This window comes from Juglans regia, chromosome 4 (genome assembly GCF_001411555.2).
Source record: "Juglans regia cultivar Chandler chromosome 4, Walnut 2.0, whole genome shotgun sequence".
NCBI classification, from domain to species: Eukaryota; Viridiplantae; Streptophyta; class Magnoliopsida; order Fagales; family Juglandaceae; genus Juglans; species Juglans regia.
Genome location: NC_049904.1, coordinates 16,251,595 through 16,271,289, shown reverse-complemented (window position 1 = coordinate 16,271,289; position 19,695 = coordinate 16,251,595). Strand labels below are relative to the sequence as shown.

General features: G+C 37.7%; 1 protein-coding gene across 3 annotated transcripts; it reads left to right on the top strand.

Moving 5' to 3' along the window:
- The first annotated feature begins 1,274 nt into the window (after nt 1-1,274).
- LOC109004738 (cyclin-T1-4-like) lies at nt 1,275-10,910 on the top strand. 3 transcript variants are annotated; one of them, XM_018983386.2, is made up of 7 exons: nt 1,275-1,446; nt 2,736-3,029; nt 6,102-6,183; nt 8,028-8,162; nt 8,716-8,891; nt 8,984-9,135; nt 9,477-10,910. In XM_018983386.2, exons 2-7 carry the CDS (start codon nt 2,803-2,805, stop codon nt 10,499-10,501), a joined length of 1,797 nt encoding a protein of 598 aa, XP_018838931.1. In that variant the 5' UTR covers nt 1,275-1,446; nt 2,736-2,802; the 3' UTR covers nt 10,502-10,910. The 3 variants fall into 3 exon arrangements, with proteins under 3 accessions (XP_018838931.1, XP_035545370.1, XP_018838934.1); XM_035689477.1 differs by lacking the exon at nt 1,275-1,446 and adding an exon at nt 2,039-2,121; XM_018983389.2 differs by lacking the exons at nt 1,275-1,446; nt 2,736-3,029; nt 6,102-6,183; nt 8,028-8,162 and adding an exon at nt 8,169-8,606.
- The last annotated feature ends 8,785 nt before the right edge of the window (nt 10,911-19,695 follow it).

Below are 19,695 nucleotides of genomic sequence, written 5' to 3'. Positions count from 1 at the left end.
TTCGGGGTCTGGCGTTGTAAGATATTTGTCTCAACTGAGATCTTACAAAACACACTTGACGACAATCTATCATTGAATTTTTCTGAAACAGATCACCGGAATGGTGGGGCACCTTCCTGACTTGATGCCAAGTAAAACGAGACCGACTTTTCTGTTCATTATCCTTTTTACTTTCCATTCTTTTTAATTTTAAAAATATCAACTTTCAATGTGGGGGGGATTCAGAAATATCCTCCAATCATGTACTCAATGCCCATTGGCTTTCCTATACAACTTTTGGCTCTTTGGTTTCTTTCAAGAGATAGTACTTTGATTAAACAGTAATAATATGTACAGTCGTAAAATATGTAAATATTATACAATTAATATTAGTTGAAATCGTAATATAAACATCTATAAATATTGTAAAATTCACTTTATTTATCTATCTTTATTATAGTCTAGGATTTAGAATTCAAACATGAATCCTAGAGAGACGTTTGGACACATATATGAGATTTAAAATTTTCGTAATTTATTTCTTAAATATCACTTAAATATAAAATATTTTTTAATTTTAATTATTCAACTTTTTCAACTATTTATTATCCAAATATAAAAACTAATACAATTTTTAGAAACTTAAAATTAAATACAAAAATCAATATAACTTTTTAAAATTTTAAAATAAAAATAATATTAAAAAATTACATTCAAACAAAATTTTAATTTTATAACAATCTTATTTACTTTTCTCTCTCTCATCTTTTAAAATTCAATAAAACATATTAATTCAAATTATTTTATTATTATTAATAAATTTTGAGATATTTCAAGTGTCCCAAAAAGTTCTACCTTGTTTATTTTTGAAAATAAGATGATATAAGTTTAGAAATTTAAAAAGTTAGAATTATTTATTTTATTTTATATGAAAATTTGATAAAATAAGATGAGATGAGATGTGATAAGTTAAGAAGAGTTGTGAAAACAAACGATGGCCTTTTGTGACTCGTTTTATTAAATAAAAACCATAATTCTTCTACAAAGCAATTAAAGTTCATTAATAAAGAATCGCCAACTTAAGGAATCAATCAAAAAAGTTAGAAGAAAGATTATTAGATATATCCCATTCGAAAGAGCAACTTTTTTTTATTCATGACATATAAAAATAAAAATTTAAAAAGAAAAAGAAAAGGGTAAAAAATAAAAATAAAAATAAACTACAAGCAAATTACCAGTGCAAAAACAAGACTTTGGTCCGCCAGCAACAGCCACCTGACTCACCTCCCAAAAATTGCAGGACGCCCATAAAGCAAAGGAAAGCCCCCCAAAAATAAAAAAAGAAGAAAAAAAAAGAAGAAGAAAAGAAGCCCTCAACGCGATAAGCGATCTGCAGCAGCGTCGGCAACATCAAGCAGCCAAGACGCACCAGCGGCGGCAGCAACGCCGCCTTCACCATCTAACCAGGTGGCCGCCCTTTCTCTCTACTTCTCTCCTTTTTGTTCTAAAAGTATTTTGATTATGTTTCTCTTCCTTCTCTCCTTTTTCGTTTAGAAAGGAAAGAGAAATCCCCTTTAGTACCCCTTCAATTCACAAAGAAGCGGATTTTTACGCGTTTTGCTTCGAATTTAAGTTTCGCGTTGGTTCCCGTGGAGGATTCTCTTGGGAATTAGGCTAGGATTGCGTTAACTAGGTCTGGATGTGTTTCTTTTATCTTTTTTTTTTTTTTGGAAAACATGAGAAATTGCAAATTAATTTTGTCTTTGCCCTGTACGTTGTTTTGAATTCGTGACTGTATTGATCAGTTCAAATAATCCCCCCTTCTTTGACGTTGAAATCCTGATTTTAGTTCTGTGCCTTATTGAATAGTTTAGGTGGTAAGTTCTCGATGTTTTTCAAAAGTTTCTTGTTCTTTCATTCTTTCTATATTTTTCGGTATTTTGTCTCGCGAGTTTTGATTTCTATCGTCTTAAGCTTCATGAGTTGGTAATAGACATTAGGTTCCGTCTTTTTTATATACTTTTTTTGGAATAGGTTGGCAACAAGTTATTCTGATGGAGTATGCTGTAAAAGCCACAGCTGCTTATGTTACTCTGAAATAGCACTCTCCACAGAGCTCATTTATTTTCAATTCGGTTTTAAGTATGTCGTTCTCTAATTGATGCCTATTATTTTTCACCAATATTATGTCATTGTGTTATAACCTATCAAAAAAAAATTATATCATTATGTTATACACCTTGTTTCTTTTGGTAGATATAATTGAACCTAAATATGCAACACAATTTTATGTTGAATTATGTAGACGTCCTTTGCACTTGGGCTACACCTATTATCTTATGAATAAAACATCTTGATTACCCATAAAAAAAAAGCTCAAATTGTGGCATGCTTGAGGCTTGCCTCACATTACTATCAATGGATTAATTCGTTTTAGGGGTTATGAAAAGGGATATATCATTGACTCTGAGCTTTTCATAAATTCTTTGTTGCAATCGAATCTTTTAGTACTGAAAGACTATAGTTGTCAAATTGGGGATGGATTCATGGAGGATATTGGATTAGCATGATGGAAAAGTCATGACAGGCTCCAGTTTACTATTTTCTGTAAATGATTTCAGTGTCACTAATTTCTAAAATTCGTATTCATGGCGATTTTACAATTTTATTTGCAAGTAGTAGCATTTGTGGTAATTTTATTAAATAATATTCAGGTGTTCTTTAATTTGTTACTGATCTCTCTCTTTCATGTGCAGGAAAGGACATTTTCTTGCTGCAGTAGAAGCATCTTTGTCCATTTTTTTGTACTTTATAGAGATACAGATGGCTGGAATTTTACCTGGGGAGTCATCGTATCATGGCACATCTGATGGTGGGTCTTCAAGAAATTCTCAAGACAGGCAAGAGGAAGTGGGTCGTTGGTATCTGTCAAGAAAGGAAATTGAAGAACATTCCCCATCAAGAAGGGATGGGATTGACCTGAAGAAAGAAACATATTTACGCAAGTCGTACTGCACATTTTTGCAGGATTTGGGCATGAGGCTAAAAGTGTGAGTCTATACTTATCAAATATATTTCTAATTCTTGCAAAATATTTTTCCATGTTGCAGAGAATATATTTTAATTTTTTTTAAATAATATTGGTGGCTGAATGCAACATTATATTAAATTAAGTGAGACTAAAAAAGGCCCAAAAAACAAATTTGATAGATCGGCATTTGTATAAGCAGACGGTATCTTTTAACACAAATATACTCTATGCAGCATATTTTCCATTTTCAAGTGGGATCAAATTATATAATTGTTTATATATAGTTAGTATTTCCCACTTTTATTTTTCTTATTTCTTTTGTTATGTATGGTGAAGATCCCGTAAGGTAATTATGGTGTAAAACTTTTTTTTTGATAATTAATAAGTTATTTTATTGATATAAAGGTAGGCATAGCCTAGGCACACTGGAAGTATATATGTGAATACACCTATTTAAGAACTAGAAATAGTTACAAGGAAGTCATGGAAGCTGAGACCATTCAAATCAAGAGCAATGGCCGACAAAAACAAAGTCTTTAGAAAAAACTCCTAAACTCTTCCAAGGAACGTTCATGATCCTCAAAAAGTCTCTCGTTTCTTTCATTCCAAATACACCAGAGAATACATATAGGGGCCATCTTCCACACGGCTGCAATCTGTGGTGTCCCTGTGATCCCTCTCCAGCTTGCTAAAAGTTCAACCACCCTACCCGACATCACCCATGCTATACCCATTTTGCTGAGAAAGTAATTCCAGATATCTCGAGCAAACTCACAATGTAAAAGTAGATGGTCCGCCATTTCACCACTATTTCTGCACAAACAGCACCAGTCCATGATAATAAGGCCACGTCATCTAAGATTCTCAATGGTCATAATCTTCCCTAAAGCTGCTGTCCAGACAAAAAATGTGGCCTTTGTAGGTACTTTAGTCCTCCATATGTTCTTCCAAGGGAAATTGTGCTTTTAGAGTCATAAAAAGAGCATACCGAGAATTTCCCTTTCCTAGAGGGTTGCCATTCCATCATATCTTCCATTGTGGCAGCAGTAGAAGTGTTGTACAACTAGTTTAGAAATTCCACCAGAATAGTCACTTCCCAATCATGTGCATCCCGAGTAAGGTTGATGTTCCACTCCTGTGAACCTTGATTAATTACCCGCAAGTTAGCCACCATAGCTTCTTTTTCCTGTGCAATTCTGAAAATCGTGGGATAAGCATCCTTCAAGGCCATGTCTCCCACCCACACGCCTTGCCAAAAACTAATCCTACTACCATCCCCCAAATGCAACCGAATATTACTAGCAAAAGAGCACCAACCTTTCCGTATATACTTCCATAGCCCAACTCCATATGTCCCCCTACCCTCTTTAGAACACCGACCCCCCCTTTCACTTCCATACTTAATGTCAATCACTCCTTTCCATAAATCTCCCCTCTCATGGTTATAACGCCACAACCATTTTCCTAATAATGCCTTATTGAAAGCCCTCACATTCTGGACCCCCAATCCGCCGTCTCTCAAAGGAGAACATATATTTTCCCACCCTACTAAGTGAAATTTAAACTCGTCTCCTAGCCCACTCCACAAAAAATCAAGTTGGAACTTCTCTATTCTAGATGCAATACTAGTGGGGAGGGGAAATAAAGATAAGTAATATGTGGGGAGGTTGGATAAGGTACTCTTGATAAGTGTGATCCGCCCCCCTTTAGAGAGATACAACCTTTTCCACCCGGCCAACCTACGCTCAAATTTTTCCAGCACCACCTCCCAAATTGTCTTAGCTTTGAAAGAAGCCCTCAACGGAAGACCAAGGTACTTCAATGGCAACGAAGAGACCCCACATCCCAAAATATTCGCCAACCCTCTAATATTGCTTACATCGCCAACCATAGTTTTGTTATTGGTTTCCGTGTTGTGCGAATCACATATCTAGATTCTGATTACAGTGTCTATCTACAGAGATTTTGTTAATCCCTAGGGGTGTCATGACAAGAAGGTACTTAACCCTACATTCATTGTCTGGGACTGAAATGGCAGCATGGTCAATTAAAGAATATATGATCTTGCTAAGATGCCCAATGGTATTACAAGCGGTTGCAGGAGTAAATGCTTTGAAAGTGTTGACTCTCATTCGGGACATCCCTAAAAGGAAATCACGACAATCATTTTGGGATTGAGGGAGTAATAAAAGCATAGGGGTTGACCTCTTTTTAAAGGCTAACCATAGGTGAAAATCTCACAGCAAACACCACTATGATTGTTTGTTGCATTTGGGTTAACCGTAGATATGTATTTTCATCTGTTTTTTTTTTTGATAAGTAAGAAATTTATTGATTGAAAGAAACTAGTCAACGCCCATGTACACAGGAAGTATACAAAAGGGACTCCTAATCACATTCTAGAAAGCTGAAATAACTCTATTAGCATTGAGAGGAAAGACAAATGAAGAGGAACAGAAAGAGAAAGTGTGATAACCTGACGAGCTTCATTGTGGGGGGTTTCATATCTGTTATTACTTAAAATAGCTGAGACATTAGATTATGTGCTATACGTTTTGCAGTGCCAAGGGATATGATGTCGTAGGATTTGTCATAATGCTGACTGCTAGATTTGGAATAAAGTCCTACTTTGCATCATGTGAACATGGTGAAGAGTGTAATTATTAAACTTTTAATGATTGTGAGCTTAATTACATCTGCCTTCGCATTTATGATTGTTGTATGATTGGACACTTTACTAGGCATTGTTCATTGTAACTCATTTTCTGATTTTTTTGTAAACTTAAGACTACTTGTAGAAGTCCGCTACCTACCAAAAGACATAATGTGGACTGAAACACCAAATTATTTAATTGTCAAAGACTGCTTTTTTTTTTTTTTTCTTTGGAAACAAAGCGAACCGTGTGCGCATTGTGGAAATTCAATAACTGTAATCAACGGTGAAAAGTTGTTATAAGACTAATAGAAGTTATTATATTGATAGATCTGTTGGTAAAATATTTAACTACAAAAACAACCCAAATACAAATGCTAGTGTGTTGTTCACTAGAACATGCCCAGAATAACATGATGACTGAACTTCTCAATGCAGGCCCCAGGTAACCATTGCCACAGCAATAATATTTTGTCATCGGTTTTTCCTTCGTCAATCGCATGCCAAGAATGACAGAAGGGTAGGTTGTTTTACACTTGTTTTGGATATTATATTTGCAATTAAGCCATCTAAAGTTTTTTAGTTTGTCATGCATTAGTCTTTATTTAATTTGGTTCTTGTATGAGTGACGAATCACACGAGTAAATGGCATAAAGTGTGATGCGGATATCAAAGCTTTTTGAACAAATTGTGCAACACACGTGCACATATGCTAGATATATCATTGATGTGTAAACCAGATATATTTTCTTTGATTTTGGGACATTAACCTTTCTGCAAATAAATGCTACTTATTCAACTTTGCCTAGTAGAAATGTGAGATGTTACATAGGTGAAACGCAATCATACAACTGATTAATTGGGCATTTCGGGGTTTCCTTATTGTGTGAAGTCTATCTCTTGTGTTCATGCCTTTGTGCGAGGTTATCATATGAAGGATTTAACATGCTTAATATCTGATGATACAGTTTTAAGATTTTTCAAGCATGGTTGTGGAATTTGGTGTTGTTTTTGTATTGGATACAGGGGGGCTGCAGGAATATTTGTTTGTGCTTAATTGTGTTTTCCTAAGAATCTTTTTTCTATTGGCACCGGGTGTCCAGAACAAAGTCCCGACTAATCTTGAGGGTGCACAAGCCCTCGGCAAGAAGTTTCCCGCAAGTGCACCTTGGTAATTTAAAGGGAAATTCCCCCAATATGATTGCCGCTAGAAATTGTTTGCACCCAAGGGTTTGAACCTTAGATCTAGAGGGAGCATGCCACTAAGGCCAAGGCTCTTACCACTTGAGCCAACACTTGAGCCAACCCCTAGGGTAAATTGTTTGTGCCTAAGAATCATTGTGAATCGCCTTTGGTTCTAATCGAAGACGGACTGGGCATCTTATAGACAAATATTTTACCTATAATTTTCCATCAACCATAACTCAGTAGATGACTGTCTGTCTGACAATAGAAAGATATAAACTTAGTTTGTAGTGTGTTTCTAAAGTAAATAGAGGGAGGCACGTGTGAGAATTGTTTGGTCTAATGTTGGATCGAACAAAACTAACTGCATAGTAATCTGATAATAATGACATGGATTTTGTGCAAATATAAATATATATACTCATACACACATTTTCTTGTAAGAGTTCTGCTACATACAAGCTGGTGTGTAAACACACTACTACTTGCAATGGATCCATTTACTAATAAAAAAAAAAAGTCAAAACACCAATAATTTTTTATGGTGGTTTATAAAATCTCTTATTACCTATCCAAAAAAAAAAAACATTATGGTGGTTTATGTGAAAGACTTCCACATCAGCAGGGTGTTGGATGTGTGACGTGTCAATAAGGAGACTTGCATATAGTTTTTTTCATCTTGTAAAAATTGAAATTCTGTAGCTGCTATAAATAATAGTCTTTCTTCTTGTCAGTCTCTCTCTCCTTTGGTCTCAGTGATCTAAACTAAAGGTTGTTTTTTTATAAGTAAACTAAAGGTTGTTTTTTTCTTTTCTTTTTCCGGTTTCTTTTTCTTTTTTTCCTTCCCGTCTTCTTTATGAAGATCCAAAGTGGTGGGCTACAAATTGGAGAAAACTTGTTAAAGTCCGAAGAACCATTAGTCTCATAAGAATTGCATTAACTTATGCCTGGCAATTGCATAATGAATATTTTTTGTGTTGAGGTAAGTTGTGCAGATCAATATTGAATATTCATGTTTTGATTCTGATGACCCTTAAATGTTTTCTTGCCTGGCTCCTTCCCCTATGGATTTTTTGATAGAGTAACTTTAGGTGTGAGCGGATGAATTAAGAAATTATAGAGTTCAGTTAAAGTGATTGCTTTCAGTTTTGTGGCTAACTTTATAAATATGCTTGGCAGACAATTGCAACTGTGTGTATGTTCCTCGCTGGGAAGGTAGAAGAAACCCCTCGTCCGCTCAAGGATGTTATTCTCGTTTCTTATGAGATAATACACAAAAAAGATCCTGCTGCAGCCCAGAGGATCAAACAGAAGGTGTTCACTTACTGATGGTGCTTACGTCAGTTAGTTGTATTGTACCTCAGATTGATGTTTCCCTAGTTGAGTTGTTACTTCCAGTACTTCTTGTGTTCATCCTCTCTCCTTCTCCCACTCTCACATTTAAATAGAAGTTCTATCCCCTATCTTTTTTCTCACGATGACAGAGTCACAGAAATACCCACCCATCTAAACCAGTGGTAAACCTACTAATTTGATTTTGGAAGGATGAATCAGTACTTACTCGTGGTGGAGAGCATGAGTCTGTGCTTGCTGTCCACTTGTAAAGGAATTTTTTGGTTTGATAATTATTTCACCCAGCAGACAATATTGCTTAGGTTCCATAATACAGTCATTTATCAGTATTTCTTCCCGTTATTCTCCTTTACTAATAGATACTTACTCAGCTACCCTACTTTCTCATCAACAGCTGTACCATGGGTAAACTATATCCCTACCCCATTTCAATTTTTTCCTTTGCTTTTCTTTGTTTATGGTATTTAAATTATTTTTCTTGTAATAGTCTCATTGATCCCCATCTATTGTGCAGGAAGTATATGAACAACAAAAAGAGCTAATTTTATTGGGGGAACGGGTCGTACTTGCCACTTTGGGTTTTGACCTCAATGTTCACCACCCATATAAGCCCCTTGTTGAAGCGATAAAGAAATTTAAGGTTGCTCAGAATGCCCTAGCGCAAGTTGCGTGGAACTTTGTTAATGACGGGTATGACCCAGTGTTGGTTTTTCTTCAAAGTTGTAATGCTTCCAGATCAATGGTTTCACTTCCCTTGCTAAATACTGGAAAATGGCTTGCAGTCTGAGAACATCGCTCTGCCTGCAATTCAAGCCTCATCACATTGCAGCAGGTGCCATTTTCCTTGCTGCCAAGTTCCTCAAAGTGAAGCTTCCATCGGATGGTGAGAAGGTCTGGTGGCAAGAATTTGATGTCACCCCTCGGCAATTGGAGGGTTGGTCTACTTCCCTTCATTTGGTATTTAGATATATTATTTGGACCAAATGGACAGCCTGAATCTTCTTGTGAGCCAAATGCTTTCTGTTGTTTTCTGGTAGAATTTGACCTTTGAGTAGTGAAAATCAGATGATTCTAGCTGTTCTATATATCATTCCTTTATACCAGTATGGAAAGAGTGACAGGAATGGCTTCTGTCACCTGATAGATGTTATCTCAGCCACAAGGTGCCATACATTGAATGTTGTGCCATGGGTATTGTCGTTCAAATTGCAGGCTGTCCTTTTGTGTCCATCTCTAAATATTTTCTTAAATCAGTTTGGTTATTTTGTCTTGCAGAAGTTAGTAATCAAATGCTGGAACTCTATGAGCAAAACAGGGTGCCCCCATCGCAAGGGAGTGAAGTGGAAGGAAGTGTTGGCAGTGGGCTGAGTCATCAGGCCCCGGCAAAACCTCCATATGTGAATGAGGAACAGGCTTCGAAGCAAATTTCATCTCATCTAGCGCCTGATTATTCGTTTGCTGACAATCATGGCATGCCAGCAAGAAGCACTCAATATCGAAGTAATGAAAATGGGAGTGCAGAGATGGATAGTGTTATTACTGAGCACATGGTGGATGTAGAAACTAAAGATGATCAACATTTTGATAATTTTCCCTTAAAGGAGAACATGAGAGAAGTACCGAATAGATCCAAGGTGGGAATAGAGAGAGCTGGTAGTGAAGACCAAGAAAGGAACGGTGGGAGAAATGAGACTGCTGAACCAGGAGAGTGGAGGGATGAGGGTGTCTCACGAAAGTCTGGCAGTTTGGTTGGTCGAAGTGTGGACCTTCGGAAAGGCCCCCTTGGCCAGTCGCCTAAAGAAGCTATAAAGATTGATAAGGTCAAGGTTAAGGCAGCACTTGAGAAAAGAAGGAAGTCTCGTGGGGAAATAACAAGGAAGAAAGATGTGATGGATGAGGAGGATCTCATTGAGAGGGAACTTGAAGATGGGGTCGAATTGGCAGCTGAGGATGAGAAAAACAAACGTGATAGAAGGCAAAGCTGGTCAAAATCTGAGAATTTAGATCATGGGAAGGGCCATGAGGATGTTGGAGTTGGAAACCACTTGAAGGGGCAATTGTCGAGGGGATTGGAAGGAGAGAATGCAGAAGAGGGAGAGATGTTGGATGATGCTTCACCTATGTTGAGCAGCCGTAAGAGAAAAGCTGGCAGCCCACGGGACAGGCAATTGGAGGGGAAGAAGCGGCATGACTATATGCCGAGTTATCACCATGACTATATAGATGATGGACATAGGATGAGCCGGGTTGGTTATGCAGATAGGGACCACAGAAGGCATTCCCAGGAGAATCATTTGTGAGCGAGTACATGCTGGATGCACTTGCATGGTTAATACAAGCTGAGATGATCCGAATGTCAGATCAATAAATTCATGTTAATATTCGATTGATTTGGATTATGAGGGGAGCCAATATGACTGTTGAAGATATCGTGGGATGAGGATACTTCAATGTTCATGTAATAAGGGCAGGGCTACTGAGAGAGTAAAGAGGCAAGTGCTATTTATTTAGTCAGCATCAAGAATTAAGCCCAGATCCACTCCTCTCTGGCAAATGCTTTGCGACTGTGGTAGAAAGAACGAGGAATGTAGTGTTTTTTTTTTTTTTTTTGCCACATTTTTTAAGAACATATTGTTTGTCACTTAACATGACCGTAATTATATCCACACTTGCAATTTCAATGTCAAGTTTCCTGGTTACCTTGTTACATTCCTATGAGCTTAACTCTCGTGCTATGTTATTCCTCTGATTATGTAGCTTTGTTGGCTTTGTAGAAATAATAATAATTAAAAGGGTTAAGAAGCCGTTTGTTGAAGTTGATTTGATCATTTAAAGGGGCTGTTTAGTTGGTCTGCTTCATGATCTAGGACTACATTCAGGAAACGTGAGCCAGTCTCTTGTAAGGGTGAACATATATATGTATGTTAATAAAGAAAGGTTACAAATTGACCCTATCACTATTAAAAAAAGAAAAAAAAAGCTATGAGACGAATAGAATATGATTGACCCCTACCCATCCCCACTAAGGGATAGTCACCATTTGTAGTTTTTGAGCAGTCTAACTGGTGGACTGCATTGTCACGGCTAGGATCTATGGCAGTTCGGGTGCGCTTTATTTTGCCGTTTTGACTCTATTGAGTTAGTTGATGGAGAATTCTACTTCCTTAACTTGATGATCTTGAGACGGATGGGAAGTAGGGGAGCGGGTGTGCATAGTGGTGGAATAGAGAGGTTTGACGCGGCTGAGCCTTCTGGAGCCAAACATATATGAAGAAGTTTCGAGGGTGGAGAACCTCTAGAGAAATCAAGAGGAAGAAGAAGGATATTTCATTAACAATTTGCATAAAATGAAAATAGCTCCTACCAACATCACAAGTATCTGACGCGTCTAACAAACTCTTGTGAAATTATTTACAGGCCCTTGAGTTTTAACCAATAGGAAATTAGCTACGTACAAACTAATAAAGAAAAACAACAAACTATATCTTCTAGATGCATCCTTCAGAACCTTGTCTTTTCTCTTAATGCGTTGGCACCATCTCCACCCTTCACGAGATCAATGGTCTTCTTTAACCCATGCAAGTCACTTCTGCTACAAACTCGGCCCTAACTCATCACTTTGACCCTTTCAGACTTCAGTCCCTTCTTCAAGCCGTCGTGCAACACAAACTTCAGCCCCTTCTTCCAGCCGTTGTGTAAAAGAGCCCCTTCGATTCAAAACACCTTTCCCACAAGGTGTGGGTAAGTGTTTCGCAGCTTGTGAAAAATCTCCCATGTTGCATCTTCATCCCTCTACCCTTGCCAACGAACTTGGACCTCTGTTACGGGAAAAGCCCCTTTCTTTTTCACCCTCCTGTCGAGCACTGCTTCGAGTTCAAGACTCAGGATTCCTAGTGCATCCACTGGTGGGAGCTGTGCTATGATGTTGTGACCCAGCCTCTTCTTCAGCAACAAAATGTGAAATACGGGGTGGATCTAGGTTGATTCGAGTAGATCCACTCCGTAAGCCACCTCTTCTACACGCCCAATCACTTGAAACGACCTATAGAAGTTGGGCGATAGGTTCAAGTTCCTCCGTTGGGCCAAAGACTTCTGCCAATATAGTTGTAATTTAACATAAACCCAATCTCCAATATCTAGAGTTCTCTTGTTTCTCCTTAAATCAGCATACATTTTCATCCTATTTTGGGCCTTTTGCAAGTTTTGGCACAACAATTGCATGATCCGGTCACAGGATCGAAGATAGGAGTCAATGGCCTCTACAGAAGATGCTCCCGACAGGTAGTTCACTAACTTGGGGTGGGGGTAGCCATATAGGGCTTCAAAGGGCGTGAGTTGGGTAGAGGCATGCTTGGTGGTGTTGTACCACCATTCGGCCATAGGGATCCACGATTCCACACAGCCCAGTCCTTAGGTCGATATCCCACAAAGCAGCGTAAATAATTTTCCCTGGCCTTGTTAACAGCCTCAAACTAGCCGTCTATCTGTGGGTGATAGGTTGTACTATATGCCAGCTTGACTCCTTGCCGCTTAAACAACTCTACCCAAAATCTACTAGTAGAGATTTTGTCCCTATTTGACACAATAGATTGTGGAAGTCCATGGTGTCTGAATATATGTTTGATGAAGAGTTGTGCTAAGGTGGTTGCTATGTAGGGGTGGGAGAGGAGAATGAAATGGTTGAACTTTGTCATTCGATCAACCATTACCCATATACAATTGTATCTCTGAGAAGTAGGTAGACTCTCTATAAAGTCCATAGTGATGTTGGTCCATGGTTTATAGGGTATTGCAAGGGGTTGCAAGAGCCCACTGGGTAGGGAGTTGTCAGGTTTCACACGCTGGCACACATCACAACTTCAAATGTATTCCTTCACATCAGACTTGAGTTTATGCCAAAAAAATTCTCTCCTCACTTGGTGCATGATTTTATCTAAAACCAGAATGCCCCCTGTAGGGTTATTGTGAAGTGCATCCAATAGCTTGAGTTTGAAGGGCTTAGAGTTGGCTATATACAACCTGTGCCTATAATAGAGCAACCCCTACCTGCTGTTGTACTGGGGTCCTAGTTCCCCTTTACTCAGTTTCTTTAGTAGTTCTTGAACTTCTGTGTCACTCTAGCACAGTTGTTTGAGCTCATCCATTAACTCCAAAGTAAGGACAGAGATCATAGTAAGAACCACAGGTTTTGTAACTCCTTCTTCAAATCTCCTTGATAATGCATCAACCATCTTATTATCCTTGCCCCTTTTATACTCCACTAGGAAGTCATAGCCTAACAACTTAGAAATCCACCTTTGTTGCATAGGCGTACTCACCCTTTGGTCCAGGAAGAACTTTAAGCTCTGTTGGTCAGTTTTTACTACAAACCAAGCTCCTAGTAAGTAGGGTCTCCACCTTTTTACAGCCGATACTAAGGCAAACAACCATTCTCATACATAGATAGTAGTAAAGCCTTACCCTTTAGAGCTTGATTGTAGAAGGCAATGAGGTGACCTTGCTGCAATAAGACTGCACCCACTACCCTTCCCGATGCATCACATTCAATGTAGAATTGTAGGGAAAATTTTGGAAGTGCTAGCACAGGGGGGTTCATCACTGCTTCCTTCAACTGTAGGAATGCCATTTTTGCACCTGGGTTCCATTGAAATCCTTCATTCCTTAATAGGTCAATTAAGGGGCTGCAATACCCCCATACCCCTTGATGAATCTACGGCAATAGCCCGTAAGCCCCAAAAAGCTCCTCAATGACTTGAGATTAGAGGGCCTTAGCCACTCAACCATGGCTCTTAGCTTCTTAGGGTCAGCCTTGACACCTTGGCAAATATGACATGCCCTAAATAGGCCACTTCTTGACTTTCAAAACTGCACTTGGAGCTCTTTGTAAAAAGCTGGTGCTCCTTTAGGATCTCCAAAGTCACTGTTAGGTGCAAGAGGAGCTCTTCCTCTGTTTTGCTGTAGACTAATATATCATCAAAACACACAAGGATAAATTTGCTTAGATATTGTTTAAAAACAACATTCATTAAACTTTGAAATGTAGAGGGAGTATTAGTCAAGTCGAAGGGCATGACTAAAAACTCATAGTGGCCCTCATAAGTACACATGCAAAAAGCCTCCATGACCCATTAGCTTTCCTTATTAACAAAACAGGTGAGGAGTATGGGCTTTGGCTTGGTTGGATAACACTTGATGCTAGTAGCTCATTTACTATTTTCTCAATCTCATCCTTATGAAAAAAAAAAGGATAACGATAGGGTCTAACCGAGATGGGTTTAGTTCCAGGATGTAAGACAATTGAGTGATCATGTGACCTGCGGGGAGGGAGGGTTTTGGGTTCTGAAAATACATCCTAAAACTGATGGAGTCTTGGAGAATGGTTTGTATGTTTTCAAATGGTAGCTGGTCATTTCCTGCCCTAATGCATTCCAACAGATGCAAAACTACACCTTTATTCTCCAGACTGTGCTATCAGGTATTTTCCCTTCTTCTATTAATTTTGAGTTAGTCATACCCTTTAATGTCACATTTTGTCCTGCTAACAGAAACTACATGGTCAATTCCTGAAAATTCCATAAAATGGGTCCTAGTGTTTGCAACTAAGCAACCCCTAGAACCATGTCACATCTAGCCAAGCTTAGGATATAAGCTTCTGGCCCAATGTGTATGCCTTGGAGGACCTAAGGCACCTTAGAAACCCATCCTTCACTGGCCACCAAATCTCCATTAGCCACATTCAACTACACATTCACATCCCCATCTATTGTGAGTCGGGTCTTTTGTAGCACTCCTGGGTATAGAAAATTATGTGTGCTACTTGTGTCAACAAGTACCATAACCCAAAAGCTTCCAATCCTAGCCCTAACCCTCATAGTTCTAGGATTCAATAATCATGTGAGGGCATGCAATGATATCTCAAGTTTTTCCTTTCAGTTTCCAATATCCACGAACAACACCTCAGACTCATTCACTACCTCTTCTACCTCAATAGGATTTTTCAGTTATAGGAGACTCATATATTTCTTCAATTAGGTACAACTTTGGTTTTCGACATTTGTGGCCTAGGCTCCACTTGGCTTCACAATAATAGCATAGGCATTTTTCTCTTCCATCTCTCATTTGGTGTTGGTTACTTTTCTGGACTGGTAGGGTCTTTTGTGGCTGTTTTGGGAGGTCAGGGGGGTGGTTGAGATTTTTTAGTAATCCAGGTTCAAGGGTAAGGGTAACTGGCCATTTGAAGGGTTTCTTAGTGAGGTTAACAGTTTCTTCTTGTATTTTGGCGAGGCTATAGGCAGTAAGTAGGTTATGTGGGTTAAACATGCGTACTGGGAGACTGATTTCATCTTGAAGTTCGTTGAGGAAACAACTTAACTTGCAGTTTTCAGATAGTACCCGTAATCTACTGGAAAGGTTTTCAAACTAGGTCTTATAATCTTCTACAGACCCTGTTTGCTTTAGCCTAGTTAATGTTTCCATTGAGTCATTGTAGCAACTAGGTCCAAAGCGAATTAATAAGGCCTTCACAAAAGTATCCCAATCCACCAATACTCCTGACTCATCAAGGTCCTGAAACCATGTGAGTGCCTTCCCCTCAATATGAAAAGAAACCAACCATAACTTATGTTGGAGCAAAGTGTTATGGAAAGAGAAAAATTGTGATACCTTGTACAACCACCCATTAGGGTCTTCACCAGTGAAGATTGGAAAATCCAATCTAACAGAGAGAGCCACCACGTCACCCATTGGCACCAAGGGTAACTTAGTGTGAGTATGGTTACCTGATGAAGTTTCTCCATGTGTTTGCTGACTATTTTTCTTTTGCAGCTCCAGGGTCAACACAACCATCCGTTGGCAAACCACCTCAAATTGTCTTCGCATGGCTATCAGCTCAGCTTCAATAGATTTAAATTGGTTGTCTGTATGTTTAAATTGGGATTCTGTGGATTTCTTTAAGGAATTAAATTCCTTCTTGTAATTGTGTGAAACGAGTACCTTCAGCCATCAGTGTTGGATTGAGGACTTGAAGGCTCTTGATACCACTTTGTAACACTCAACATGAAATTAAGATGAAATTGCCTAGCTTTGAGGGTGGGGAACCTCAAGAGAAGTCAAGAGGAAGAAGAAGGATATTTCATTAACAATTTGCATAAAATGAAAATAGGTCCTACCAACATCACAAGTATCTGACATCTCTAACAAACTCTTGTGAAATTACTTACATGCCCTTGAATATTAATCAATAGGAAATTAGCTACATACAGACCTATAAAGAAAAGCAACAAACTATATCTTCTAGATGCATCCTTCAGAAGCTTGTCTTTTTCTCTTAATGCGTTGGCACCATCTCCACCCTTTACAAGATCAACGGTCTTCTTTAACCCACACAAGTCACTTTTGCTACAAACTCAGCCCTAACTCATCACTTTGACCCTTTCAGACTTCAGTCCCTTCTTCCAGCTATCGTGTAACAAAAGACACGTCTCAATGTGATGGCGTATGGATTTCACATGCGGCTTAGGCTGTGTGAGCCACATGTGCTAATTTTTTGGTGTCACTTTTCTTGGGTTCCAAAAGATTGGTGGCTCGTGAATGTAGTGGAGCGGCATGTGTGAGCTTAGGGCACTGGAAGGTAGCGGATTGAGCCATTTTCGAGCTTTGGAAGAAAAAAAACATATATATTTGTCACTACTTTCAAGATCACTTCTAATATTAAGGCCTTGTCTGTTTCCACAAGCCATCTTATCTCATCTCATTATTATAATTTTTTATTATATTTTTTCAAAAATATAATAAAAAATTCAAAATTTTGAAATTTAAAAAAAAAAAATAAAAATAAATGATATTCTAACAATATTTTATTAAACTCTCATCTCATCTCATCTCATTTCATCGATACCTGAGTGTTTGGTATAAAGGCAATGGGGGCAAGGATAAAGTAAAAGTTATCTACATTTCTTATGCCCCTGTTTGGGGTTGCGTTAGAGATTGCAAGTGTTTGAATAGTCTCAAAAACTTTTTGATGATAAAATTAGGTTGCTTGATTGTTACATATTAAAATACTTTTTAATCTTAAAAAGACATAAAATTACATTTCAAAAAAGCATCATTTTGATGTTTTCCTCAAATGTGCTTTTGAATAATGGAAAACATAGTTTAGATTTTAAAGAAGATTGACAATGGATGGAAATACCCATTCAACTTTGAAATAATTTTTGCCTTCAATGTTATCACAGAGAAAAATGCTATGAATATTGAGTGTAATTGTATTGTTATTTCACTTATGCATCTAAAGGGATTTTTTTTTTTCATTATACTTACTAAAAATGCTATTAGACTATTTTCGTGGTTATTTGATTATAAGATTTGATTTCTATCAAAGATATTGTCATGATCTTTAAAAGATAAAATAACCATGTTTATCATTTCTATTTTAGAAAATACATTTTAATATTGTTTTCAAATAAATGTAACATGTTTGAAATTTTTTTAGAGATATGGTTACCAAATAGTAAATAAATTTTTAATATTACTTAAAAATCCCTAAAGCTAAAAGCCACGTTACCACCGAAGTCCCAAACATGCATTTAGATTAATTTATGGGATGAGTTTCTTCAAATTCTAACAATTGCTTTTGAACTTAATGGTAAGGGGAAACTCACTATATTTGATGTTTATACAAGCTTTAATGGATTCACTATACTCTTAGTTGCAATGGTGAAAATGATGGAAAAGATAGGTTAAAGATGAAGTTTAGATGCCTTATTTGAGTAGATATCTCATTCTCTATCTCGTTGCTTGTTGCCTTGTATAGCTGCCTCCTTACTTCAAGTCACTTCCCACCTTTTTCAGCTGCTACCCTGTCGCTTTTGTTTCACATCCCAGCTTAATGTAATATCAAATCTATTCATTTCAGACTCTATTTTGCCTCTTCTCTTTGCCTTATGGTAGACCTCAATATATAATGAGCTGGACTATATAATATTTATATACATTACAATTAATTTTTCCATTTCAAGCATTTATCATTTTCAAATCCCAACAATTACCATCTTAGTACTTATCATATTATCCCACTAAATTTGGAAATAATAGATGAGATTTAACGAATTCCACTTGGTAGACTATCTCAAAAGAACGAATTACACAAAAGTAATCCCACAAACTGATGTGGTTACATTTGATCCTTTAGATCTACTTTACAATAAAAGTAACTTTATAATCTGATGAATCACATCAAGCCATATCAGTTTGTAGGATTGTTTTTGTATAATCCATTTGTGGCTAGAGTATTTCCCATATAAAAATGTCTTGAACATCTTACTCTTGTGAGCTAGAGTACATGAGGCAAACAAAAAGCTGATGATTTTTGCTAATACTTTGATAAATGATGTTTACAGGTATTGCATTCATATCCTCCTACAATAGATTAAAGACTTATAGATCTATATTTTTCAAATCAATATACCAATTACTTTAAATACTCACTTCTATTACTGATGAAAAAAAACAAATACAACTAAAAGCTAAAAATAATATTTAAACTTTTGACAAAAAGATAAATTTGCGGAAGATTAATAGATGAAGGCCCATTACAACCCAAGCGTTTACTTCTATATAGGGTTATGTATACATTTTAAATTCCCATTCAATTTTTGTGATAAATTAGTTTTACAAATTAAAGAATAGTTAATACAATATACATATAATAAGAATGATAACTCAACCTAATAGTAAATGTATTTTTCTATTGTGCACCACAGTAGGGAGTACTTCAAATCCTCTTGGTTTCATTCATTATTTTTGTTTATTAAAATTGTTAGGCCCAATTCCCACCCTAGATAGAGGGCCTAGCCCTATCAGACCAATTGACCCGCTGTTAGATGCCCTATATACAAAAGGGGCGGATAGGTGGTAGGCCTAACGAGCCTCTCTTTCAAAGGTGAGGATCGGCCCATCGAGGGAGAAATAAAAAAACCAGGGTGGTCTTTCGGTCGTGCCCCAGCAAGGTACAGTCAAGGGAAAGAAATAGAGTCAAAGTTGGCCAACACATTTTGAACTGGCTCAATCAGAGACCAAGGCAGGTCGGAGTGGCCCGCCATACCTCAGACTTAGGAGGGTTATAACATTAAATGTGATGATGTACCCTCTCACGGGACATGCTTGTGTTAAGTCATGCTGATCAAGAAGTCCATGAGGATTACCGCATTAAATGCTGCAAGATGCTTCCTTAAAGAGGAGGGGTGCTGTCAGATTACCCAGAGTAGGAAAGCTCACCTCCAAACAAGATACAAATAGGGAAAAAGAAAAGAAGGTACACACACACACACACACACACACACACACACTCTCTCTCTCTCTCTCTCTCTCTCCCTCCCTCCCTCTAACTCTCCTATTGAGGCAAATCTCAAAGGAGGATACAAAAGAACTGATTTAGGCATTGGAGGCTATACTCGCCACAACCTCGAGCTGTTCTTCCTCTTTCTACTTACAGGTC